Raw genomic sequence first — 25,970 nt, 5'->3', positions numbered from 1 at the left:
AAAATCATTACAGCACCAGTACGGAGAAGGTCCATATGTGTGTGATGGCGAGCTCTCCAAATACCTTTGGTCATATGGTGTACATCTCAGACACTGCACAAGGAAATAATTAGGTGACTAGCTTATATTGATGACTAGCTAATGTAAAATTACTAAGTACTTCTGAACTGTTATATATACAGTAGTTTGGGAATTTTGTGTCAAATGCTGTGGTGGGATTGAGTTAGATTGGTTTGACTGGCACTGATAAGCAGTTATCTACTATCAAGTGATTCAGAGACTTAACCTATTTCTGTAAGGCTGATCCTGATGTATTTTTTTTAACTTGGTAAGCAAATTGTTATATCTTTGTATTATTAGAATTGCTGTTATTCAAGAGAAATTTGCTCACGAGTTGTCGGTTAATGCACTTTATTATAAAATTTGCTTATTGTATATTTATTTATAATTAAAATTATAATATATTAGAACTCAAGTCTGGTTTTGGTGCTCACCTTTGAGATGTGTTACCTGTATTCACTTCTCTCTGAATTACTGTTTGTATTTGTACGTCTCTCGGTCTCAGGCATTGACTTTCCTAAACATGGCCTTTGTCTCAGCTGAGAGTTTGCAAAAAATTACGTTTCTGTCGTATTTTCTTTCAATGCACACTAAGCTCGATTATATATAATTCCATCTTCTAGAACAGACATCTTAATCGCTGGCACAATGCAACATTAAGACCAACTAGTTGAAGTAAGGTTTGGCCTTAAGAAAACAGATATGAAGGTTTTCTATCTTGATTTTGACTTCAATTCCATTAACATATTGTCTTGGCTTGATCTTCACTAGCTCTGATCTTGAACTTGAAAATAGTAGAGCAGCTGTTGGAGTTTGTTCATCTCTGTTGGCCTTCCCTGGTTCTGTGATTAAATAACAAGCATAATGTGTTTTAAGTATGTGATTACCAAGTATATTGTTTGCAAGTGACGTTTCTGGTCAGGCTTCTTCCAACCAAACCTTCAATATTTCTAATATATTCTTATAGGAATGTTTTTCTTAGTATGTCAGTGAAAACAGATTATGACGAAACTACATCAACGTTGTCCGTAGAACACTGTGGAGTTGATGCTAATACTTTTCTGTAGTGGAACAGAGATATTTTTAAACTAATTTGGAAACAAAGTAAAATGTTTAAAATGTAGAACCCAAAGGTGGAACCAATTTCAAAGTTTTTAAACCATTTTAATGGAAATGTATCATTTTGATAAACATCGCTATCTAGTGGTAGAGAAATAACCAAACACCGTGTCACTCTTGACCTTATACATTTGACCTCTTTATTATAGCGTAATAAATTGTTTATTTTATTTTTTGGTTTGTTTGTTAAATTATGTTTATCCTCCAGGTACGATCTATTTTTAACTGATTACGAAACTATTTCATTTATATTTCCTGTACCGAATTATTACTCCTCATCTGTCCTTTCCTCCATGTTGGTACGAGCGCGCATGCGCACTGTAGAAAATAGGAGAGGGTTTGAGGTCGAATAGAAGAGGTTTTAAAATCAAATTTCCTTCAGTGTCAGAGCTGAAAATGCCGGATGATTATGATAAGGACGCGTATCCCGAACCCCCACGTCGGACTCCGGTGGTTGATAAACAGACTATTATTCCAAACCCGGTTTTAATCGCTTCGAAGATTTTCTATTACTCTGTGGATCTGCCTGTGACCACATTCAGGAGTGAGTTTGTTTATTCTCATGCAATTTAAACATCTCTGTCGTCCCTGTAGATATTTATATTAACGATCCGGGTTTTAAAAGTTATGTTTCTAATTTTCATTTCTATTTTCATAGCTTTGTTTACTTAATAAACAACACCGGCCTCAGCTGTAGCCTGATGCTAGCAACTTAGCATGACTTTAGCATCAGATGCTAACTAACGTGTTTGTTTTTGTTTGTTTGTTTATTTAACTTAGATGCTCTTGAAAGCCTCCAGCCCAAAAACAAACTCCAGTTCTACCACCAGAAGTTTCGCCGTGTGCCAGAGTTGACCGAGTGCCAAGAAGGCGATTATGTTTGCTATTATGAAGCAGATATGCAGTGGAGAAGAGATCAGTAAGTCACGACTGAAGCAGAGCTGCACGTTTTCCTCTGGTCATGAGAACACGGATATACGGTGCATTATTAAGTATTAACACCCACTTTGAGTTTTCCTCATATTCTCTTTGTAGTTTTGCAACCTGGAGCTGAAATGGATCTAATTGTGATCGTATCATGTTTAGAAAGATGAAATAAGATATACCTTTATTCGTCTGTTACAGCAGCAAAGAGAAAGAAATGCAAACTATAAAAATAATAGAGACATAAAATAATATACAGTGTGTAAATGCAAAGAAGAAAAGAGACCACGAGTAAGTAGTTACACTAACAGACATATTGCACACAGGTAATATGTAGTATGTGTGATTATTTGGGAATAGTACTGTAAATATTGAAAAGGGGGAAAACAACAAACTCACAATGAATGCTATGGAGGAGAGTAGACAGAGAAGCAGCACAAAATCTGTCCACAGGACAGCAATCACGTCTGTGCTGAACTCAGAGGTTACGATGACCCATTAGTTCCTCAGGAGCTCTCGGTTGCACTATTATAAACTGTTGTAGAAAGGACATTCTTTACATTTACACTATTTACTATAGAGTGTCACCCAAATGAGGATGAGGTTCCCTTCTGAGCCTGGTTCCTCTTAAGGTTTCTTCCTCATATCATCTCAGGGAGTTTTTCCTTGCCGCCGTCACCTCCGGCTTGCTTGTAAGGTATAGTGATAGATATATAGTATTTTAAGTTAATATTCTTTAAAGTCATGTTCCTATGTTTCAGTATTTGTATATTGTTTTTTCTTCATACTCAGCAGTGTGTAGCTTTTCCACACAAAAACACTACATACTTTCACTGCAAAGTATAAGTACGTAGACAATTTGGGATGACGCACAGGCGGGAAAGTTCACCATGTAGCCAAATGACCATAAGTATAATGCCACATTTACACTGAAGTTATTTAGTGTTTATGTAAAGAAATGTGAGTCTGTGGCAAAACATGAAAAATGGGATGCAGGCTAGACCAAGACCCAAATAGGTATATATTTATGCAACCAATAAATGCTTGCTATTGTCTAATTTACATTTATTCACAAGAAAGTGTTTTTTTTATATACAAATGTTGTGCATGGTGTGCAAATCAAATGGTAAAAACACCAGTTAAGTTCATTTCAGCTCCAGGTTGTAACATTACAAAATGTGGAAAAGGTCAAGGGGTGTGAGAACCTATGCAAGCTGCTGTACCGTAGTTTGATGATTTCATTTCTCTCACACACCAGATTCAGCATTTTACTTAGTCACCAGGTGGATCTGAGCAAAGAAATAATCAAACTGTGTTCTCGAGGACCAAACATGAGCACCAGCAGATACTGCATTCTCAATTACTTCCTGACCTTACTCTGCAACAATACTTATTCATATGATTTATTGATTTATAGCAAGGTGGACCAGGAGATAGTGAAAATCATTGAGCAGCGTGCCCGTGCCTGTCAGCAGCGTGAGGGGCCCAGCTACAAGCAGAACTGTGCTAAGGTGCTGCAGCAGTTTAATGAGGTCTCCAGGGCTTACCAGTCACGCTGTGAGTACACTGTTAGCCTTATCATTCTTATTCAGATTTTCTCTTCTACTAAAGGACATGAATGGATATTAAACATGCCGCCCTATGCACAATTTTTAGTCTCTTGCTAGCTGTCATACCTGTACTGGTACATCAGCAGTGGTCCTCTCTGCTTACAAACTAAGATCAGCTAGGAACTTAAGTAAAAAAAAATGCTTTTAAGCTGTAAATCTCAAGATTTTGAAACTAAAGGTATATTGCTTAAAAGATGATTTTTTTTGTTTCAGATGGTGATCTTGGTGCATATGCCAGTGCAAGAAAATGCTTAATGAAGCAGAAAGAGAGGATGCTGGAACAAGCACAGAAAGCATAAACTCTGCTCATTTCTGTTGTGCTTCTCCACTTTATGTATACATGTGTAAAATAAATACATTTATCGAAAAAAATGTAATCATTTAAAATATTGAATTTTCCTCAAAACTTAATTCAGTTTTCAAATTATCACAATGTCTTGTTGCTTGACAGCTGCAAAGCTTTACTCATGCTGGACATAACTACTGCCGTTCTCCCAGACATGCGGCTAATCTTGTGTACTCTTCTGATGAACTTGGATCTTGATCATAAAATCACTACTTAAATTAGCACTTCATATCTGACAGGACAGTTTAAAGCTTGTGAGACTGAGCAACATTTAAATAACTACTTAAACATTTCAACTGGTCGATCTCTTTCTAAACCACTATGTAGCTAAGTAAGCTGTTCCACGTTCTCACATGCTGTTGCCCCATACAGCAACAAGCATGATTTAGAGCCAATTGTTTGTTTAAAGTCAAACAGCCTGTTACATTAACCATTCACAAGTGCAAGGTCACATTAAACGTTTTTGTACACTTCTAACGGTAAGCTGGGGTCTCGATTTTACTATGCAATTGAAGTTATGTAAGCAACTGAGGCTTAACCAGCAGCCATGTTTAATTTTTCTTCAATTTATAATGCTCCCAAAAAACAGCTGGTCCACACAACCAACTTGTTAGCATTTAATTGATGGTCCTACATACTAATGCAAGCATCACCACTGAACTCAATGGATCAGTTTCTATTCAATAAGGAACTTCATGTTTCCAACATGACTGGCAAGATTTATAGAAAACCCCATATCCTCAGACTCATTAAATCAAGACTCAGACAAGCAAATGTTTTCAGGATTTTATTTCAATCCATTGTACAAAATTTAGGAGGCCTGAACAGCAGCCTGGGTCCTCTGCACCGAGACCCTGGTGTGAGTTTTGGCCAGATGATCAGTGAATTCCTAAAAGAGAAAAAAAAGGTTAGAAATCCAGATTTAAGAGCTGCCCACTTGCTAATCAATTTACAAAAGTATACATTAGCAGTTTACCTGGTAAGGAGACTTTGTGAACACAGTCTCTTTCCAGAGATCAGGGGTCAGATAGCTGTAGGTCTTGGAGATGGCATCAAAAGTAGCCTTGGCTTTAAAAAAAAATAAAATAAAAAAATTGAGTTGCAATAAAAAAAGGTTCTGAGTATTGAGCATGGTGATCACATGCACTTGACACATCAATTTCAAAACCTCCTTACCAAAGTTGCCCAGGGTGGCCGTGCAGCCTCTGGCAGAGGTGTAGCAGTCGTCAATACCAGCCATCATGAGCAGCTTCTTGGGGACAGGAGCAGACACGATGCCAGTACCACGAGGAGCAGGGATCAGACGCACCAGAACAGAGCCACAGCGACCAGTCACCTAAAGTCACAGTTCAACAGTTAGCACAAAACTAATCAATTCAGACTACATGAGATCCACAAACGGCCTAGTTTCATAAAAATTCTTCACCTTGCAGGGTACAGTGTGGGGCTTTCCAATCTTGTTACCCCAGTAGCCTCTCCTGACAGGGATGATTGACAGCTTGGCGAGGATAATGGCTCCACGGATGGCTGTGGCTACCTCTTTAGAGCACTTGACTCCCAGACCAACATGTCCATTGTAGTCACCAATGGCGACAAAAGCCTAAAAAAAAAAAAAAAAACCTTATTAAAACCATGTGTTTAAAAGCTATAATCGTCAATTTGATGAGGATTACAAAAACACTCAAATCAAAGACAAGAATCACCTTAAACCTGGTGCGCTGACCAGCCCTAGTCTGCTTCTGGACAGGCATGATCTTCAAAACCTCATCCTTCAGGGCTGAGCCCAGGAAAAAGTCAATAATCTCAGACTCCTAAAAAAAGAAGAAAAAAAAAAGGATGTCATGAATCGGGTTCAAAACATAACAGAATTAAAAAGGTTAGGTGATCTGGCTTATGGTTCTCAGCGAGGTGGCATCAAAATAGCTATGCTATATAAATACATGTTCAGTACATGTTTATTTACAGCTGTATTCACTGCTGCTGACAAACATGCAATGCATGTATACGAGTCATTAGTGTCAATAGATGAGGACACGATGGCTTATGGCTTCAGTCTGTAACACCTAAAATCTGGAAGCATTTTTGCAGATGTTCAAAATTAAACAAAACCACTAAAAGACAAAGTGAGCTATGAGCCTGTGTTTTTCTCTTTACTCATGTGCTTTATATTACTGATGATGTTCTCACCTTGATGGGCAGAGAATACAGATAGATCTCCTCCAAGGACTTGATCTTCATATCCTTCACCAGGCGACCAAGCTTGGTCACGGGCACCCACTAAAACAAAAACCAGGCATAATCTTGTTGAAACAAGTCACTTTATTGATTTTGTATTTTAATATAGAAGAGAAACTATGATAATGGAGAAACTTGTACCTCCTTGTCCTCGGCTTTGCCTCCACGAGCCCCGCGCCCTCTCCCCCGGCCTCGGCCACGACCACGACCGCGACCCCGACCACCAGTGCCGAAACCTCCACGGAAACCTCCTCTACCACCGGCGTCGTCCGCCATTTGCTAAACAAAACAGCTTTCATTTTAAAACCTGATCCAGTACCATGAGGTACAATAAAGGACACATGGCTCAATCACTACCTTATTATCATTCATATTTTCACTTTAATATTACTGTGCTACATTCTATGTCTAATAGTAATATTGCTTTATTGCGCAAACAAGAAATTCATCTATCTATAAATATTTATAGAACGCCGCCATTTTTTTTAACATACCAAAAAAACATGGTACAAAAAGTGATCTTTATTCACATTATCTTCTCAATTTAAACGTTACAGGAATCTAAATACATCCCAAAGTTATTATACTGTACAAATTGCATTCGATGAACGCGGATTGTAACGATATAAATGGATAAATCTCGCACTAATGCACGTCCATGTTTACTTACGTGATGTGTGTTCAGGAAGAAGAAGAAGGCTTGACCAGACTTCCGGTAGCATTTATTTCAGCTCAAATCTCGCGATATTTTAATTCGTTGTTGTTGCTCTATGTCGCCCCCTAGTGGCAGTTCGAAGACGTTTGCTTCGCAGTGGATGAACGTTTCTGTCACACATGTCAATGTCAGTAATAAACTGATAGCTCTTATTTATGGGCTGCTATGAGTGCGAGTCAACGGAAACTGCTTTCTATTAAAATTATTAAGATTTATAAAAAATAAAAAAAAACAGTGACTGATCAATTTGTTCAAATAATAAGGAAGCTTGAAAATAATAGCTGATGATAAAAATGGCTACCTGTATGATCAGCTCACTGGCAGCTGGTAGCTGGTCAAACTATGATAGAATTTTTTAGCAAGGAATACATTTATATAATATGCTATATTATATCCAAATTTTCTTTATATTTGACAGTCATGTCAAAACTTAGATATTACATGTGGTTAAAGTTAATAGGTCCTAATAAGTGATGCATTTTCTTGGACCTTGTGCTCTCACCACAGCTACATGTATGAACTGTTCTGTAGTCAGTGTGCAAAGACCATTGTTTAGAACTCATCCCATAGAACTGATAACTGTTAAAGTTTATATAAAGTTAGGGGGGGGGGGGCATGTCCCTGGTGGCAATATGTAACTCTGATATCAGGTGAATATTACACCATAGCACTGCTGAATTGTCAAATCCGATTGATTTATTTTCTATAAGAGCGGCTCTTACAAAACTGTCAGCTTTCAAATTTTGGGTGAGAACAAATTGTTGCAATAATCTGTCTTAAGAGAGAGAAACTGCTGAGGACGCAACTGTTTACAGCTGTTTTAACATAAGTAGTAACAGGAACTTGTTTTGGACATTCCACGACAAGAAAAAATGGAAAAGAAGAAATAATCACATTTGTGTAATGTGTCATGTTTTATTTTTCATTAGTTGAACTGTTTATAAAGTCTAAATTATAAAGCTTAATCTTCACCAGGAATGGGAACGTTTAATGATTATGAAATGATTAGAGCAGGGCATGTAGATATGCATTCAGGATCATAAAATCTCTTTAATAATGAATACTTTAATGGCATCTAGAAAACTGCATTTTAATGAAAGCATACTTTTACTGTTACTAACTGCTGTAGATACTTGCACTGATATCATACTTCATTAGTGTTTATAATAAGCCCATGGGTTTTATTATTGTATTCAGCAATCACTCATTGTTGTTGTTGTTGTTGTTGTTGTTGTTGTTGTTTGTTTCTTTCTTTCCCCTCAATTTTAAGAAACATAAATTTTTATAATCACTCACTCACTTACTCACTCACTCACTCACTCACTCACTCATTTTCTACCGCTTATCCGAACTACTCGGTTCACAGGGAGCCTGTGCCTATCTCAGGCGTCATTGGGCATCAAGGCAGGATACACCCTGGAAGGAGTGCCAACCCATCGCAGGGCACACACACACACACACACACACACACACACACACACACACACTCTCATTCACTCACACACTCACACACTATGGACAATTTTCCAGAGATGCCAATCAACCTACCATGCATGTCTTTGGACCGGGGGAGGAAACCGGAGTACCCGGAGAAAACCCCCGAGACATGGGGAGAACATGCAAACTCAATGGAACACAATGGAATTCAGTTTGGCCTCAGATACCAGCAGATAAAATATCTGTAAAGTGTAAATGTAGTTTCCTCTAGTTTTACTTGTGAAGACACCAGAGCTTTACTTCTGATTGAGATACATGAAAATGGGAAACACATTTAACAACAGACTCAAAGCAGTTATACAGAAATAATTTTTAAAAAAGAATAAAAATGACAAAGATTCAAATATAAATTTTAACAGCACAGAACAGACAGGCATATGTACAGACATGCCTTATTTTATAAAAGAGAATTAAAAATAATTAATAATAACTGAGAACAAATAACTGAATGTATTAAAAAGAGGCAATAAAGCATTATATGGAGATGTGAAACAGAGAATCACCTCAACACAGAAGAGTCTGTGGCTATATTAGAAGTTTCAGTTTCACATACCCCCCCCCCCCTAATTTGGCTTATAATAGTATAGTTTTGGAAAAGAGCTGGTTCTTAAGTTGAATGTTCTTCTTTCTGTCACTTCTGTGTAAATGTTATTTTTGTTGTTTGTGTACTATAAAGCTTTCCATGCTTCCAGTGTTTAATCAAGGAATTTTCAGGTTTTGGTATATGTCTTCTTTCCCTGTGGGGGGCCGTGATTTTTCAACCTGTAAGCAGAGGAATAAAATCAACCAATGCATACCCGAATCTCACAAACTCACTTGGCCTCTTATTTAGGTAGATCAGAATTATGAGAAAACCTTGTTTTTCTTTGTTACTTCAGTAGATGTATTTTTCTTGTTCCTGCGCAAGTTCCTCTTGCTGTACAGTTCTTGCACCACAGCACCAAAATGGACATTCCTGGTTGACTCACCCTGAAATGTGTAACAGCAACACAGCTCAATTACTTAGACCAAATACTGTACAGACTCAGTAATATTTACTTTGCGATATAAGTACAGCTTATATATACCTATAGAATTATTTTACACCATGACCGTTACTGTATCCGTGAATAAATTTTGTTAAAAACAAACACAATAAACCCCAACAACACTACAAGCAGAATGAAGACGTGAATTAAGACAGAATGAGATAAATGACATGAACTAAAGGTAAAATAAGGGCCTATAGCTATGCTATATGAAGGACACCAGAAGGCTAATTAAGTTTTCTATTTGAATTCAAGTTTTAAAAGTCACTTAAAACATTTTTGAAAAAAGGCAAAGTATGTCCTCTGTTTTAGGAAGATAATCCAGCACTGTGTCGTGTTTTACAGCATAATGTGATGCAACAAAGTTATCTAAAACAAGTATATATTTTTTTATTTTTAAAACCATATTAATAAAATACTTTTAAACCATATCAATGGTTTATTTAATGGAGTGTTTGTTAGTTTCTGTTATTGGTTACATTACAACAGATATACCCCCCCCCATTCTTAATAAGTTAATAAGATATGAACCATTTCATTTACATCTTTTTGTTTTTATAGTGTTCTGATTTGAAAATTCAACAATGCCATGGTGTCCATCCATCCAAACATCCATCCATCATTAATAATAAAATAAAAAATGTAGATATACCTTGCCCTGTCTTTGGCTTTGTCTTCCTTTTAACAGTGTGACTCGTCCAGTCTGAAGGATCGAATGTACTCAGTTTAGTTTGGTTGAATGTGATACAGAAAGTGACATTTGTTTTAGTTTTCAAACATCTAATGGAATTATTTATTTGTTTGTTTGTTTTAAATAATACACTTTACCTTCACACAGATGAAGAGAGTCAGGATTATTAAAATATAGAGGGACAGAAAGACCACCAGTGTGAGCAGCACAACTTTCCCAACATTATAGTTGTCTATATATAAAGAAGAATAAATGAAGGTAGATTTAACAGTGATTCAAAAATCAGCAGGTTATCTGTGAAATGCCACATATTTTACCTTTCACTGTCAGTGTTGTTCCAGTCCCAATATCCTGTGCGCCACTGTTTGCTAAATCTTGATAAGACGCAGCGCAGTAATACACACCTTCATCACTGTCTGAGAAGCTGCTGATATGTAGGTCTGTGCCTTGCAATCTATACTTCATTGGGTGATTGCTTATTTTCACTTCATAATAGGAGTCTGTCCCAAACACATACCATTGCACCAGCATTTTGTTTTGGCAAGACATGTTGACATGGCAAGAGATGGAGATTGACTGGTTAAATCTCGCATGAAGAAGCTCTTGAGGCTGCATGACCTTTAAAGTGCACATGCTCATTGAGAATCCTACAATAGAAAGATCCAAAGGTGTTTCATTCTCTGTTAATTCACATCTTTTATGGAACTTTTATAATGTATACATAGAAATATATTTTAAGTAGACATTGAATATACAGTACAAGAAGAATTTCAAGTAACACAATCACCTAAAGGAACAATCGGACCTGAATATTAATCTTCATACTTAATGTGACCTTCAGTAAGCCATCATGGTATATTCTGTGATTTGCCATTGGTATATTCTAGTCCATTGGCATGATAGTAAGGGTGGAATTAGTCTGTGTTTTATCTCTGCCTAAAGTGAGTGATGCAGCAATACTACAGTCCTTAATAATTTGTCCAGCTCTAATATCTCCTCATCTATGCTCATATCTTCTCATGATGCTAATACCTTCATTAACACCATTTTTGCTTGTAATCATAGATCACACACTAGCTGAGCCAAGTCTCTGCTGTGACAACATTCTCCAGTTGCGGAACTTGCCATCTAGCATTTGTCAATCTCACATCTTATATATCGAACATGGTAAGGTGGCAGAAGCAAATGTGGACCATTATTTCTTATGTTTGATATTTTTTACCTATAAAACTGGATTAAGAATCTTGCTTGAACCTTCTAATCAGTAACCCAGAGCCTTAAGCACTGAGCCACCATTGCCAGCATTTATGGGAATAAAGAACAGCATCAACCAACAAATTATCAAGAGAATCACAGAATATGTGACAAAAATGACAATATAAACATATATAATGGATTTCCACTTATCTGTTTTAATTTGTCATGTTCAGGTGTATTTATTATAAAACAATATCTGACGCAACAAAATAATGCCACCCAACTAATGTCTTATATCACTGCTTATATTCCAATATACAAAAGTCATTGTTTCTGATTAACTTATGTTTCTTATTACAAAATCTAAGTTTTCTGTAAAGTTTAATTTCTTTACACTTATGTTTCAAAAATCAGAACTCAACTCAAATCTCTGCTTCTTACACATGAAAATAAAGATTTCAGCTTCTTACCTGAATTAAAGATTAAAATGAGTATGATGTAAACAAAAACATAAAGGATCATCTTTGTGATAATTTGGGTTGAAAGTAAAGTTTGTTAAGATATCCGCCCGCGTAGTCTGGATGAACAGCTTTCTTTAATAGTTGCTGACAAACTGAATGTTTGATAAAAGAGAAGTGGTGTAAACCTTTCTCCAAGGCTCTTACTTCCTCTCTTTAACTGTGACCTACAGTATGCTATGAATTTACTTCATCAGATGACTGTTCTCAATAATCCTTTCCTATAAATATCATGTATGACATAATGTTTCCTGGCAAATTGTGTTTTAAATGGAACAACTGATATTCATATGATGGTAAAATACTTTAAAATAAAATTGATTTATCAAAGTATAGACTAGACTATAGACAGGTCATACATGGTCTGCATGCGTTGCCTTTAGACTTTAGACGACTAGATATTATGAATGTAAAACTGGCAAAACTGATAATAATAATAATAATAATAATAATAATAATAATAATAATAATAATAATAATAATAATAATAATAATAATAATGTCTAAAAATAACGTCAAAATTGTGTATGTGTGTGTTTGTGTGTGTGTCTTTTACCAAAGTGTGGACTAGACTATAGACGGGTACTACATGGTCTGCATGCATTGCCTTTAGACTATAGATGATCGTTATTTGCACTTCTCACACTTTATGTACATAACTGATCAGTCATATATTTTGTATTCATATTTAATATTCATAATGTCTATTGTATCACATCTGTATTGTCTTGTATAGTCTGTATTATCTTGTATAGTATAATGTTATTTATTTCTGTACTTTTGAGAGTCACAAACAGCTGGAACCAAAATCCTCATGTTTGTCAACACACTTGGCCAATAATGATTCTGATCCTAATTCTGATTTACGTTGCTGCTCCTTTCTGCTTTGCACACAGTGATGTGTTCAGACTAAAACCCCCTACACCCCGAAGCCCCCTTGTGGGCGTGGCTAGAATCGCGCCCCGTCTTTAACTACTTTTCCCGGCTTGCATTGTAATTTAACTCTTGGCCACGTCCACCGGCCACGTCGCCCCGTGTTCGCCATATTTCTCGGAGGAATGCCCTGGAAAAGTGTTGGAAATCGGTTCAAGCAAATTTCGGCCGTCTCGTATTCGCATTAGCGGAGAAAGCATCGTCTCGATTTGCGTTCAAATAGGAACATTTAATAGACACCATGAATATCTTTAGGCTGGCCGGAGATCTGTCTCATTTAGCGGCAATCATCATTCTGCTGCTCAAAATATGGAAAACCCGTTCGTGCGCAGGTAAGAGATCAGTTATGGGGGAAAATAGCTTTGTTTGTTTTTTAAGTTTATACTTTAGTTTACCTTGTGTGTTTTTGTAGCTGTATTTTTATTGTATTTTAAACGGAAACGCAGTTGTTCCCTGTTTTGGCTAATTTAGTGTTAGCAAGCTAACCGAAGCTAGTCAGTAGCTTTTCGTTTGAACGAGCCTCCATTTTATTGAATTAAAACTATTATGTTTATTGCTGTTAGAAAGCAAGCAAGCTGCAGTTTATATCAGTGTATAATATTGGTTACTGTTTGCTCCCAAAAGAGTTATTTCGAGTGTGTTATCTGAGGTAACTTATGAGCGAGCTACTAGCTAACATTTTAGCCGCTCGCTAACGCTTAGGGATTCTTTACAAAACTAGCTAGATGTGTTAGCAACTGTAACCGAATTAATGCTTAATGGCGAACTTTAACGATTTTTATGATACTGTGAATCGGTAAAATGAAAAATTATATCTAGTCTGACGCGAACATTACAGTGGTAGAGTTGTAGAAGTGTTGGATAGATAGATAGATGGCTCTGTACTTTGTTAGCTTCAACTTCAAAAATTGTTTCTTGTATATTTCTTGCTGTCTGCGTGATAAATGAAACGCAGTGTGATGTTTGTTTTGTTTATTAAAATGCTATTCGACTGCTTTGTTTGCTATTTGATTACTGTATATTTGATCACACCAACAATGTCTAGTCGATAACGTCGATCGAGACATGCCAAAGTGCAAACTACTTTAGTTTTTGATTTGCACTGCAAAATAGAGATCACATCAGAATGCTGTGTAAGTGATCGTTATAATAAAATGCATTTTGCAGCATGAATTCTATAATTACGGGATTTCTCGTGACGTGGCAGGACCTTATAGGCTTCATAGCACTGCACGTCCATGCTCCTAAGTGCCTTGTCCTAGTTATCAGCAATGCTGATATGTGAGCCTTGTGCCATCACTACATCAGTTCATACATTTTCCCATCCATGCAAACTTACAGAATTGTTTGCTTTTTCCAGGGATCTCTGGAAAAAGCCAGATACTCTTTGCTTTGGTTTTCACGACACGTTATCTGGACCTGCTCACCTCCTTTATTTCTCTCTACAACACAAGCATGAAGGTAAGTGATTTCTCATTTAGGTAAAGTACATTTTGCTTGGTATTAGATAGCATGGTGTTTGCATTCACCACAGGACTTTCCTCTCCTTTCTTTTACCAGATCATCTATGTTGGATGTGCTTATGCCACTGTGTACCTGATGTATATGAAATTCAAGGCTACATACGACGGAAACCATGACACCTTTAGAGTGGAGTTTCTAATAGTTCCTGTAGGAGGCCTGGCCTTTTTGGTCAATCATGACTTCTCTCCATTGGAGGTATGTTGTATCTAAATGTTTTTGTGTATGTGTTGATCTGCCCAACAGTGAGTTTGCATATTATTCGCCATCTTACTAAAAAGAAAATAAGCATGTGTCCTTATGTTCTGAACTCAGATCCTGTGGACCTTCTCCATCTACCTTGAGTCAGTGGCCATCTTGCCTCAGCTCTTCCTGATCAGTAAGACTGGTGAAGCTGAGACCATCACCACTCACTATTTGTTCTGCCTGGGTGTCTACCGTGCCCTGTATCTCTTCAACTGGATCTGGAGGTTCTACTTTGAAGGCTTCTTTGACATGATCGCTATTGTGGCTGGGGTGGTTCAGACCATCTTGTATTGTGACTTCTTCTACCTTTATGTCACAAAAGGTGAGGTCCAGGTGGAAAAAACTACAGTTCTGGGTTAATTTTTCTTTTCTCCCACCATAACTGATTCAGGTCATGATGGGTTTGATGATTAGCTTACCAGTTGGCTCAAGTGGTGCAGCTTTTCATTACTGGAGTTGAGAGAGGCTTCTATTCAGAGAGTTGTGTTACTTAGAATAAAATGCCAGTCCCAAGAGCTATGGTGATAATTGTGTTAAAAAAAACTGATTAAGTTGTTTTGCCTTTGTGTTTTTGGTCCAAACAGTGCTGAAAGGAAAGAAGCTGAGCTTGCCAGCATAAGTGCCAAAGAACAGAAGACCTGTGTCACCATTCAGACTCATATGGGGGGCACGGGCCAGTAAAGCCACAGCAAGAGGCCGAAGACAGAAAGAGCATGTGAAACTGCTGCTGTTTGAGAAATGTTATCCGGATGGGGAAAAAACAACGACAGCACAATGACTGCAAAGAGGACTTCTCTTGGATTTGGCAACAGGAATTTTTGTTTTCAGCATCTTGCAATACCTTTTTAGTGCTGTAAGAAAAGGAAAAAAAAAAAGAAAAAAAAAAGAGTAAACATACTTTTCTATGTGAGGTGTTCCAAAAGCTTAAACTTTAAAATGATAAAGATTGGCCAGATTAAACAGAACCTTTAACTCATTCATGTACTTTTGAACATTTCTTTCTGTTTTCAAGTTTTCTAGGAGTGTTGAAACAGGTACAGTATGTTTTTTGTTATGAGTGAGACAAATTTCTATCCACAGAAATATTTTAACGCATCTCATTCTTTCATATAACATGAAATTGCTTAAGATTTCAATGCCCTTTCACAGTTCATAAACATCCACAAATGCCTTATATTCATTTGAGTAGCAAATTATAGCCAGTATATAAGCCAAAATATTTCCTTGTAAATGCATCCACTTTTGAGTAAAATTAATGTTTTTTTACTATGAAATCATTCAGCACTGACAAGTTTTATTCCTTATGCTCCAAATTACTCTGGATTTTGTATCTCTATTAAGGCTGTAGTCATTCAGCAGTAAACACGAGGTACATATCCAAAAACAGGATAGAATATTAATAGTAGTACCCTGCACTCTTAAGTATTTGTTCTATAGATGCAGTAATTTATCAACAATGCCCGTGGAATTTAATGTTGTGCATATTACATAAACACGATCTAGACTGTGTGTGTGTGTATAGATTTCATAGGCTTGTGTTCGTTTTGGACATTCATTTATATACTCAGAATGCTTGATGTCCCCCCTCATGAGTCATTCCTTTAGGGCTTTCATTTTTGTTGTTTTTACATTATCACCTCCAATAAAACATTTTACAGGCCATTGGTTATGATTTTTTTTTTTTTTGGACCATTTTTATTTTGACTTTTTCTTTTCTAAATTGTAATGCAGTAGGGCTTTGAGCTATTTAATCAAAACACACAAATACATATTCATGAGTCAAATGTAGGTGCAACACACATACATACATACATACATACACAAAATGTATGCAAAGCACAGCATGCAGTAAACATCTAAAAGGAAAAAACCCTCCTAGAAGTTAGTAATCCACAAATAACTGCTGAACTATAAAAGTATAAGCGCCACTGTTTGTACAAGTGGCACAAAATGAATGACAGAATACCAGTTGTAGTTCTGGGGGCTCAGTTGACACTGGTATAGTACATTTCTGACCTGGAATAATAGGCTACATTTGCCAATTGTAACAAATGAACATGTAACTGAAATATTATAGAATATTCAACCATCCAATTTATGAAACTCTTACAGTATTAGGGGAGCCTTGAGCCTATCCCAGAGGAAAGGACAGGGCAAAATCACATTCACACATTACAGACAATGTAGAGTTGCCAATAAGCGTACAACGCATGTCTTTGGACTGGGGAGGCCAACAAAGAACCACATGGAAACCATACAAACTCTGCACGCAGATCAGAGTTGGGATTTGAACCCCTGTAGAGGCACAGCACAGTTTACCCCTCAGGTGCATGATTATATATACTGTTTTTAAATATCCTATATGTAAGGAATAAAACAACGAGGCATGTTGCTTTATGCATTCTCAGTGGCCAACAAACATGCATGGGCTGTATTCCCCTCAGTCATTCAAGTTTTTTTCTGTGCTCCTGTGTTCTGTTTCTTGTCTCCTGCAGAGATTGTCCTTTCTGCTGTTCTAATGGGTAAAGGACAGAAGGTAAATATTAGAAGGCATAATACTGAAGCATCTGTGGGAGAATGTGAAGTGAATCGGAAGGTAAGGTACCTGGGAATGTTGGAGTAATTGAGGACATGTGAGCTAATAACGTACAGGACGCTTATCACACAGGAGATCCAAAAGGCCACCACGGCAAGACAGCAGAGAACACAGAGCAAGATGACTCCTCCGATAATCAGCAGAAAAACTGTATCGGAAATGTATTACAACCTAATGTGAGCAGTAACTGAGAACTGATTCACTAAAACGATATACTATCTACTAGATAATAATATAGATATGATATAATTTGCAATTGTAGCTTCATTCCTTACCTTCAACAAGGATGCAATATGTGGTAACAGTGATGAATGTAACAGCAGAAAATGCTAGGAATAACCCAATAGGTACCGAGGCTGTTAAACTAAATACAAGCAGCACCAGTGTGATGAAGGGGTGGTCACTCAGATACTTTCCCACATTGCTGTTCAAGAACTCAGTGATCTAGAAGAGAAAACAAATTCATATCATTATGCAGAGTAGTATTAGTTAATAGACAAGACTTCTTTACATACACAGGAAAGTGTCAGCTCAGTGGTAAAGCTTATGTGTTAGTGACTGGATAGCTGTTTGATTCCCAGCACTGAAACAGATCCACAGCTGAAGCCTTATAGGAAAAATATGCCTTCGAATACTTCGAAGATTAATTTTATTAAAGATCAGAGTTGACTTTTTTTAGTTTGGTTAATTTTAGTTCAAACTTCATGATCAAACTGATTATGAAACTGATCACTAGTGATCACAAACTGATCACTATCGTTAACGGTTATTTAGATATAGATATTTAGATGTGCAAATAGGGTTTTAGTTCTTGCTCATTCATTTTCAGTTGTAACAGAAAAGTCTGTTACCGCTTGCTTTGGAGATTGTTTTTTTGAACCTATCAAACATCATTGTAAATGTATTAGCATTGTCACCCAGGTGAAGTCAACACAGCTCCAGGTGTCCGACTGGACATCTTCAGGGCTCTCCAGTTTCCGGTCACCTCCCAGAATCATTCCGGCTTCAGGCCCAGTATTCCTGGGACTGGACCCGGGTCCACTCTGTCCCTACCCAGGATAAAACCATTATCGAAAATGAATGAATGAATGAACAATCATTGGTATTCTTCAAAAACAAGATGACTAACCTGTTGCACTGGACAAAATTTCCAAATGGATATATGATTAAAACAATTTAGAAAATGTCACCTTTGGGTCCCAATTTAAATCCTCCATTAATCTTCAAATTTCCACTGAGTGTCGTCGGCAGTTACACCTCATTTACTGTCAAAAATAAAGAATAAATTTAAAGAAAAGACTAACAGATTAAAAAAAAGAAAACTTCATGAAAAATAATGTTACATGGTTTCAAGTATCTAAACTGGATAATTAGTGGACAGTGAACCTGAGCTTCTGAAGCAGCAACTTTAGCAACAAAACAGTTCAGCAAAAAAAAAGTAAAAACAAAAAAACACTCGAGGAAAACACTTTTATTAAATAAGTCTTTCTTTAAACTTCAACCGTCTATTTCATGCCACTATTCTTTGAATTAAGTCATTATTCCAACATGGCTAACAGAATTAATTCTGCAGCAACAAGTAGCTACATTAGCACTAATGTTGAGTCATTGTTAACTTTTAGCTGCTGTTACCAGCTGCGCCCTCGACAGTAAACAGTCAACTACACCATAGTCAAAGCTAATAGAATGTAGAATAAAGTAAAACAGATACCTGCTCACTCGAAAAGCACTTTAAATGCATTTCTCTAACACCCCCAAAAAAGACAGTAAGTTTAAATAAGGTTGCCGGATTTTTTAAATGAAGAATGTTCTCTTCTGACTTTTTAATAACCCACCCGTATTCAGACCGTACGTCTCCTCGTGCACCATGAAGTCGGCATTTGATTGGACACCGAAAGCTTTACAATAAAAACTGGAAATAATTTCTCACAAATCCTGAAATGAATGGATTACGATATGTTTCTCCTGGTGTCTAGTATCATAGTATCACACGGCTTTGATTGCTGAGCTGAGTAAATTCTGTTATAGCCTAAGTAAATGTCATAGGCTGTCATTTGTAACCAAAAACAACTACTAATTTGTGACATAATCATAAAAATATATTTGCTCATACATAATTCATACATTTAGATAAAGGTGATTGGAAAAACATATTTCATCTGTACAGAACAACTGTAAAGCAAAGTATTTGTTTCATATTACTCTTGATTGTCATTTTGACGACCTCTCAACTGTCCAATCGAAGGTCGGATTAATGGCCAATCAACGCGCAGGAGGCGGGTTTTGTGAGATTACGGGTAGGAAAAATAACTATCGTGTGAAGTGGAGACTAAAAAGCCACCATCTAGAGGGCAATCAAGTATATGTTTCAGGGAAAAAAGTGGAAAAATCATTAGGGCTGTTTCACACTGAACGTGTTACACTTCTCTTGTTGCTGTATATAAACCTACATTAGTTTATTAATATGCAATAATGTGTAATTTATGGATAGAATATATCTGTAGCACGCTAGTCGGACAAAGTTGCACAATATTTCCGCTTAGATGCAACTGCAAACTGATTTTATTTTTACATATTAAACATACATTTTTTTTTATAGATTTGTTCTTTCACATTTTTTATGCAATAAATCCATTTCTCGAGGGACACACAAAGTATTGAACAAATAAAAAACGGTTTTAATATAAAAATAGAAATTATTTGATTAATTATTATTTAAATAGATATAAAAAATATATATATAGTATGGTAAATAATGGCTGATATGTTCTGACAAAAAAAACATCAATATTGTACCATTTTTGTTTGATGTAAGAGTAGGTAATTAAATTATTAAATAAAAAACATTTGTTAACTATTTCTTATATTATTAATGATAATATACATACAACAATATTTCATAATAATTAAAAAAAACACTTTAAGATTAAACTCTGGCAACCTTTAAATTTGGCTGAGTAATAATGATCTGTAACTGTAAATAGTGACGAGACAGAATTAAAACTAGGATACATATGGCTACTGTTACTGCTACGACTATGAATATAATATACTATATACTATATTATTATATTACATCATTATTATTATTGTCATTGATTACGAATAATAATAATAATAATAATAATAATAATAATAATAATAATAATAAAAATAATAATAATAATAATAAGCCTTAGTGAACCGCTATGGGAGGAAAATCTGAGTGCTGAGAGAGCGTGACGTCACGCGCGATGGTGTGGTCAGCTGTTGTGAGACGAGACCACGGGAGGAAAAGAAGGTTCCACGTAACTGCCCAAACAGCGGGTCACTTCCAGGCAGAGACTGTGATTTTTGTGCTTTTTCTGTCCCACGTTGACGCACACACTGATATCAGAGACGCTGGTCGCGGAGAGAGTGATATAGGACACGTTTGTTGTGCGGCAGGAAAGGAAGGAAAATGGAGCTGGAGGACGGAGTGGTTTACCAGGACGACACGGGCACGTCGGCGATCATGTCGGAGCGCGTGTCGGGCCTGGCCAGCTCCATCTACCGTGAGTTCGAGCGCCTCATCGGGAAATACGACGAGGACGTGGTGAAGGAGCTGATGCCTCTCGTCGTGGCCGTGCTCGAGAACCTGGACTCGGTGTTCGCTGAGAACCAGGAGCACGAAGTGGAACTGGAACTGCTTAAAGAGGACAACGAGCAGCTCATAACGCAGTATGAGCGCGAGAAGGCGCTAAGGAAACATGCCGAGGAGGTGAGCCGCGCTTTTCCTTAAGCCGGGACGCGCTCTGAGAGCTCAGGGTCTTTGTTTTGCTTTTGCACATCTGCCACTCGCACAGTGCACGTGTGTGTGTGTGTGTGTGTGTGTGTGTGTGTGTGTGCGTGCGTGTGTGTGAGAGATAGATAGATGGAGGAGAGTGGGGTGTGGGTGGGGGGGACTATTGTCAACAAAAACCCCAGTGATGCCTATCCACCCCATATTAATGGGAATGCTCTCAGGCCTTCCAAAGAACGGAAGTTGGACGCTTTTTTTTTTTTTTTTTTTATTTACAATACGTGCTTTGTTTACATGTTTTCCTGCACTAACAAGCCTTATTTATTTATTTATTTATTTATTTATTTATCTCTGTACTGCACATTGTTTAGAGTCACTGGTGATGTCTTATTAGGGCAATGGGCTAGGGGTCCACTGGTAAGCAGTGATTACCTGGTGACATCCAGACAGCTGTTCCTACTTTGAGGTGAAAGCAACATTCTGTTCCTCATGCTGTCAGAAAGCACAGTACGTGTGTGTATCTGTGTGTGTGTGTGTGTGTGTGAGAGAGAGAGAGAGAGAGAGAGAGAAAGAGGGAGAGACATTCTCTATGACTGAGCAGTGTCTGACTAGGCCACGTAAACATTCAGAAAACATTTATTGTTCCTTATGTTTCCCATCCAGTTTCAATGTAAATAATTTATCTGAATATTCTGTGTGCTTCTTTCTGTCGAGGCCTTAGCATAACAGATGTAGTGAAGAGAGTCTTTTATAAAGCAGGGTAATTTAGCTTAAACTTATAACAAGAATTATAGACTGTCTACAAATACCAGTGTCGCAGACTGATCTGTTTGGATAGCGATGCAGGGAGAATAAACGCATAAAATCTTTGCCCTATTAAACATTTATTTGTTGTTCGTTTGGTATTAAACCTTCAGTTTTCAATGTTGACCTTTTTTTTAAGCAAACCATGTCACCATTTCACTAATCAGAACTAATGAGTAAAAAAATAGAAATATCCAGGGAATAAAATCTCTCCTCTTTCTGAGCTGATGTCTCTCCAGGTAGTAGTCTCGATAAGCTTGATAAGCTGCCTTCAACAGCCGAATGCATGTGATTAGAAAAATCACACCAGAGGAACCTGTTGAAGAACCTGAGTTGGCTTATGTTTGAAAACTACAGAGTTGCTGAAATGCTTTTCATATGTTTATCGGCTCTGCTGCAGTTATTTTCAGAGTGTTGGTCTGTTCTGTCTATATCTGCTTGATGACACCAATCTAAGGAGTTATTACACCCACACAGGTTAAAGTTTGGGTGTACAAACATGCTGTGGTATTTGGATTTAAGCAGCAGTCAACTATCTGCCCAAAATAACCACTCCTGTTTCTGTAGCTCTCTAGGATCAGTAGAGAACAGGAGATAAAATAATCAGCCATCTCAGTCCAATAAAACAGCCAATACTTGCCTTTGATAAGTCAGGTGCTCTAGATTAGACAGGGCGTGTGTGTATTTTGAGGTTGTGGTTTCAGAGGAAACATTGGAAGTGAGGTGGTATTTGAATGGTGGGTCTCAGAACATCTAGATTTATCTAATCTACACCAAAAATCACTTACTGTAAATACTCACTTACTTATCATTAAATGGGAACAGTCATATTAAAATGAAATATTAAAACAGTCATATTATTTTAAAAGAGGAAAGTGCTGCAGCATGTAGCAATAAAAACGGGAGTAATTCCAAACAAAATTTTAGACCAACTCTCAAGAAGATGTTCATTCTTTTAATAATTTTTAGTAACTTCTTAATCCTGTTATGCAGATCCAAAACAACGGTACAAGGTGAGAGAGCACACCATGTGGATGCAAACATGTTTTTGAGAGTTTGAGGAAACCAGAGAACTCTGAGGAAACCTTTAATGGTGTGTTTTCATAGAAATTCACTTTCACTGTTCTTTCAGTTGCATGTACCATATACAGGCTTTATTTCCTTCATTTAACCGCACACACCGACATATTGACAGAGTTAGCATCAAGGTGTCTGCTCAATTTTCTTAAAGCATTCTTTAAAAAATAACAATAACAGAAGAGATGAGAATCCAGTACTACATCCCATCACAGTTTATCTTAATAGATTAAAGTCTGTGAGTCTGCAGGTCTGTATGATGATTACAGGCTATAATATTTATTTATTAAAATAAAAGTTCTGAACAAAATGATGTAAATGCATACAGTCATATGTCATACATCATTCATTCATTCACCAATCCATCCATTCATTCACCAGTCCATCCATCCATCCATCCATCCATCCATCCATCCATCCATCCATCCATCCATCCATCCATCCATCCATCCATTCATTCATTCATTCATTCATTCATACAGCATTTGGGAGACGCCCTTATCCAGAACGACATACAAAAGTGCTTTCAAGTCTCTATTATTGAATACATTAACTGTGGTTTACTAGTTTACATAATTTTGTTCAGTATATATATATTTTTAAATATACACACATACAACAAATGGGAAGAAAGAGCTAGTTCAGTTATTTCTTAAAGAATTAGTTATTCAACCTTCGTTTGGTTGCCAGTGACTCAGCTGTCTCAACCTCTAGGAGAAGTTCATTCCCGCACCTTGTTGCCAGAACATAAAAAATCTTGTAGTATACTTGCCTCTTACCCTGAGATATGGTGGGACAAGTCAAGCAGTGCTGGTAGCTCTGAGGGTGCGAGCTGCAGTGTGAGGAGCGATGAGGGCTTTGGGATAAGAGGGATCTGGTCCATTTTTGGCTTTGTATGTAAGCATCAGTGTTTTGAATCTGATGCGTGCAGCTACCCTAAGCCAGTGGAGGGATAGCAGCAGCGTGGTGGTATGTGCGAACTTAGGCAGGTTGAAAACAAGTCGTGCAAATGCATTTTGTATCATTTGCATTCATTCATCCATTTTTGAATCATTCATCCATCCATCCATCCATCCATCCATTCATCCATCCATCCATCAATTTGTCCATTCATCTAGCCATCCTTCCAACCACCCATTAATTCATTAATTTCTTCATTTGTTCAGTTTGTTCATCCATCTGTTCATTTAATCATTAATTTCATCTGTCCAGTTTTCCATCCATCCATCCTTCCATTTATTTATCTATCCATCTGTCCATCCATCCATCCATCCATCCATCCATCCATCCATCTATAAATCCATCCATTCATTCATCTCCAGGAACCATTTTCTCCTGGTCAGGGTTGCAGAGGATTTATATTGTAATAAATAGCTTATAAACATTCTCATTTCTTACACATCCAGTTTGTGAGGTCAGTCCTTCCTGAGCATTTTTGGACTTGATTATGTTGATATGTGTGTCAGAGGGCAGCCAGATTCCTATCCTGCCTCTGTTTGGGAAAAGGAGATTACTGGTTGATATGCATTAATCAGCTCTACATGTGCATTCTCAATAGGCAGCGTAAGCCTATTGAGGATATTTCCAACTTATAGACTGAACATTAGGGCAACATGGCTGTCATGCTGTCTTGTATAACCTAAGGTGTTTGCTGAGGCGCAATACATTTAATATTAAGTAACAATATAATATTTTTATTGCAATAAAATACAGAGTAGTCTTAAGTAGCCAGAGCTTTACACTGATGACAGAAGGTCTGGACTATATAGCAACTTTTATTGACCAAGGACTGCTTAAGGAATGCCCATCTGACTGACATGTAAAGCAACGAATCAGTTTGTTTTTTTGCAGTGTCATGTTTAAGGGCTTGAAAATGTAAAGTCAGTGTACCTTAAAAACACACCAGCATGCAAACAGATCGTTCATTTGCAAATTAATGTGGAGATTTATGTATTTTGGAAAGTCCAGCATTAAGCTGATCCTCATAAGCACTCATTGTCATGGCTTCCTTATTCCATACCTTGCGGTAGTCTTGTAGAACCCAACCAATCAGATGACTCCTGTAGTGTTACTAGTTTTGTGTGCCATATGCATAAGAAGTACAGCCAACGGTTCCGCTGAAGTTCAGCTAACGTTGTGATGTTTGAGACAAATTACAGTGACCTGCTATAATTTAACAATTAACTTTTCTACCTATTGCTGGCAAAAAAATTATTTTGGTTAACGTTAGAAAAATATGAATTTTCTTTTCATTTTTATATATGAAAATGGTAAGGCTAGCTGGTTCTTCCAAATTTCCTATAAGACAGTGAGTAGCTTCTGTCATTTGCATGGTGCTGAGGTCACTTGTATAATTTGGATCATGATGTAACTCTAAGAGAGCCACATGGTGGAGGTTGCAGTTTGGGGAGTCCAGGCTAACATGGCTACACTGCTGTGTACATGAACAGCTTGAGTGACTCAGCACTTTAAAAGTCTTTACTGTGTCACTCCTTGCTGCTTCATTCATTCACAGTTCTCAAGTGGATTCCTTTACCCAAAAATCTGTACAAAGTTATTCTAAGGGATTACCTTTATTTTATGACGTTTATTACCCTAATTATCCTAATGGGAGTGGTCTCTTCAAAGACAACCCTGCCCTCATCCATGACACGAGGGCTCACTGTAGGGTTTGAGGACTATGATAATGTATAATGTATGTATAATGTTTAAAATGTCACTAGATCTCAACGTGTTAGCACCTCTATGGGTGATTTTGGACTTATCAATTAGACAACCCTCTCTATCATCACCATCATCATGATCAACAAAAAGCAATTAAGGAATTATTTTTGAATGAATTTTGTTCATCGCTTTACTTCAACACTAAAGCACACTGAAGCTGTTGAGGTGGCTTTTTGTGGTCGAGCATTTAAACATGAGATTGTTATGCTTTTTTCCCCCATGTATGCAGGCAGCATTTGTATGGATGATGTAAGTTCTTTATTTCATGAAGAAAACCAGTGGAAATTTTATTTGTTTTTGGAAATAACAAACTGTTGCCCATTTAGCAATCACAAAACTCAAAAATTCTGCAATAACCTCCTAGCATGT

General features: G+C 37.1%; 6 protein-coding genes across 23 annotated transcripts in view; 3 read left to right on the top strand and 3 right to left on the bottom strand.

Annotated features, from left to right (window-relative positions):
- The first annotated feature begins 1,467 nt into the window (after window positions 1-1,467).
- On the top strand, window positions 1,468-4,085 carry ndufb10 (NADH:ubiquinone oxidoreductase subunit B10). Its single transcript, XM_027141675.2, has 4 exons — window positions 1,468-1,723; window positions 1,960-2,098; window positions 3,521-3,660; window positions 3,927-4,085. Exons 1-4 carry the CDS (start codon window positions 1,576-1,578, stop codon window positions 4,010-4,012), a joined length of 513 nt encoding a protein of 170 aa, XP_026997476.1. The 5' UTR covers window positions 1,468-1,575; the 3' UTR covers window positions 4,013-4,085.
- Window positions 4,086-4,833: 748 nt separating this feature from the next.
- rps2 (ribosomal protein S2) lies at window positions 4,834-7,096 on the bottom strand. The gene is made up of 8 exons (XM_027141674.2): window positions 6,965-7,096; window positions 6,436-6,573; window positions 6,247-6,336; window positions 5,763-5,870; window positions 5,486-5,659; window positions 5,236-5,395; window positions 5,036-5,127; window positions 4,834-4,948 (listed from the first exon to the last, which is right to left on the bottom strand). The coding sequence occupies exons 2-8, from the start codon at window positions 6,568-6,570 to the stop codon at window positions 4,871-4,873; spliced, it is 837 nt and encodes a 278-aa protein (XP_026997475.1). The 5' UTR covers window positions 6,571-6,573; window positions 6,965-7,096; the 3' UTR covers window positions 4,834-4,870.
- A 1,606-nt stretch (window positions 7,097-8,702) lies between these two features.
- si:ch211-139g16.8 lies at window positions 8,703-12,052 on the bottom strand. Its single transcript, XM_027141330.2, has 6 exons — window positions 11,893-12,052; window positions 10,543-10,872; window positions 10,363-10,457; window positions 10,187-10,237; window positions 9,362-9,475; window positions 8,703-9,268 (listed from the first exon to the last, which is right to left on the bottom strand). The coding sequence occupies exons 1-6, from the start codon at window positions 11,942-11,944 to the stop codon at window positions 9,206-9,208; spliced, it is 705 nt and encodes a 234-aa protein (XP_026997131.2). The 5' UTR covers window positions 11,945-12,052; the 3' UTR covers window positions 8,703-9,205.
- Window positions 12,053-12,931: 879 nt separating this feature from the next.
- On the top strand, window positions 12,932-15,616 carry kdelr2a (KDEL endoplasmic reticulum protein retention receptor 2a). Its single transcript, XM_027141653.2, has 5 exons — window positions 12,932-13,205; window positions 14,234-14,334; window positions 14,434-14,592; window positions 14,710-14,962; window positions 15,225-15,616. Exons 1-5 carry the CDS (start codon window positions 13,115-13,117, stop codon window positions 15,257-15,259), a joined length of 639 nt encoding a protein of 212 aa, XP_026997454.1. The 5' UTR covers window positions 12,932-13,114; the 3' UTR covers window positions 15,260-15,616.
- Window positions 15,617-16,374: 758 nt separating this feature from the next.
- LOC113639639 (lipid droplet assembly factor 1-A) lies at window positions 16,375-19,135 on the bottom strand. 7 transcript variants are annotated; one of them, XM_047801071.1, is made up of 6 exons: window positions 19,072-19,135; window positions 18,427-18,501; window positions 18,154-18,285; window positions 17,512-17,680; window positions 17,246-17,384; window positions 16,375-17,155 (listed from the first exon to the last, which is right to left on the bottom strand). In XM_047801071.1, the coding sequence occupies exons 2-6, from the start codon at window positions 18,451-18,453 to the stop codon at window positions 17,089-17,091; spliced, it is 534 nt and encodes a 177-aa protein (XP_047657027.1). In that variant the 5' UTR covers window positions 18,454-18,501; window positions 19,072-19,135; the 3' UTR covers window positions 16,375-17,088. The 7 variants fall into 7 exon arrangements, with proteins under 7 accessions (XP_047657027.1, XP_026997456.2, XP_047657029.1 ...); XM_027141655.2 differs by having other exon boundaries at window positions 18,948-19,083; XM_047801073.1 differs by having other exon boundaries at window positions 18,154-18,279; window positions 18,948-19,083.
- A 1,300-nt stretch (window positions 19,136-20,435) lies between these two features.
- Window positions 20,436-25,970, top strand: part of spag9a (sperm associated antigen 9a) — a 33,338-nt gene continuing 27,803 nt past the window's right edge. For 8 of the 12 annotated variants that reach the window (XM_027141551.2, XM_027141562.2, XM_027141557.2 and 5 more), the window contains exon 1: window positions 20,437-20,975. In XM_027141551.2, coding sequence (XP_026997352.2) covers window positions 20,676-20,975 — 300 coding nt within the window. In that variant the 5' untranslated portion in view covers window positions 20,437-20,675. Of the gene's footprint in view, window positions 20,976-25,970 lie in introns of all 12 variants that reach the window. The other 4 variants (XM_047800862.1, XM_027141552.2, XM_047800861.1 and 1 more) reach the window with 2 other exon arrangements.

Source organism: Tachysurus fulvidraco, chromosome 15, assembly GCF_022655615.1.
Source record: "Tachysurus fulvidraco isolate hzauxx_2018 chromosome 15, HZAU_PFXX_2.0, whole genome shotgun sequence".
NCBI lineage: Eukaryota > Metazoa > Chordata > Actinopteri > Siluriformes > Bagridae > Tachysurus > Tachysurus fulvidraco.
The sequence above is the reverse complement of the archived record's forward strand: the minus strand, read 5'-3'. Positions and strand labels throughout refer to the sequence as shown.

Bases quoted from the DNA above. Each gene is read 5' to 3' on its own strand.
- LOC113639639 (XM_047801071.1), bottom strand. From the start codon at position 18,453: ATGGAGGATTTAAATTGGGACCCAAAG. The intron at 18,286-18,426 runs GTGACATTTTCT...TATCCTGGGTAG, and splicing joins ATTTAAATTGGGACCCAAAG to GGACAGAGTGGACCCGGGTC. The intron at 17,681-18,153 runs GTGACAATGCTA...TTTCTCTTCTAG, and splicing joins GCTGTGTTGACTTCACCTGG to ATCACTGAGTTCTTGAACAG.
- kdelr2a (XM_027141653.2), top strand. From the start codon at position 13,115: ATGAATATCTTTAGGCTGGCCGGAGATCTGTCTCATTTAGCGGCAATC. The intron at 13,206-14,233 runs GTAAGAGATCAG...TGCTTTTTCCAG, and splicing joins GAAAACCCGTTCGTGCGCAG to GGATCTCTGGAAAAAGCCAG. The intron at 14,593-14,709 runs GTATGTTGTATC...TTCTGAACTCAG, and splicing joins ATGACTTCTCTCCATTGGAG to ATCCTGTGGACCTTCTCCAT.
- ndufb10 (XM_027141675.2), top strand. From the start codon at position 1,576: ATGCCGGATGATTATGATAAGGACGCGTATCCCGAACCCCCACGTCGG. The intron at 1,724-1,959 runs GTGAGTTTGTTT...TATTTAACTTAG, and splicing joins GCCTGTGACCACATTCAGGA to ATGCTCTTGAAAGCCTCCAG. The intron at 2,099-3,520 runs GTAAGTCACGAC...ATTGATTTATAG, and splicing joins ATGCAGTGGAGAAGAGATCA to CAAGGTGGACCAGGAGATAG.
- si:ch211-139g16.8 (XM_027141330.2), bottom strand. From the start codon at position 11,944: ATGATCCTTTATGTTTTTGTTTACATCATACTCATTTTAATCTTTAAT. The intron at 10,238-10,362 runs GTAAAGTGTATT...TCGATCCTTCAG, and splicing joins CTCTCTTCATCTGTGTGAAG to ACTGGACGAGTCACACTGTT. The intron at 9,269-9,361 runs GTTTTCTCATAA...CTCTGCTTACAG, and splicing joins AAGTAACAAAGAAAAACAAG to GTTGAAAAATCACGGCCCCC.
- rps2 (XM_027141674.2), bottom strand. From the start codon at position 6,570: ATGGCGGACGACGCCGGTGGTAGAGGAGGTTTCCGTGGAGGTTTCGGC. The intron at 6,337-6,435 runs GTACAAGTTTCT...TTTTTGTTTTAG, and splicing joins GCAAAGCCGAGGACAAGGAG to TGGGTGCCCGTGACCAAGCT. The intron at 4,949-5,035 runs GTAAACTGCTAA...TTTCTCTTTTAG, and splicing joins TCACAAAGTCTCCTTACCAG to GAATTCACTGATCATCTGGC.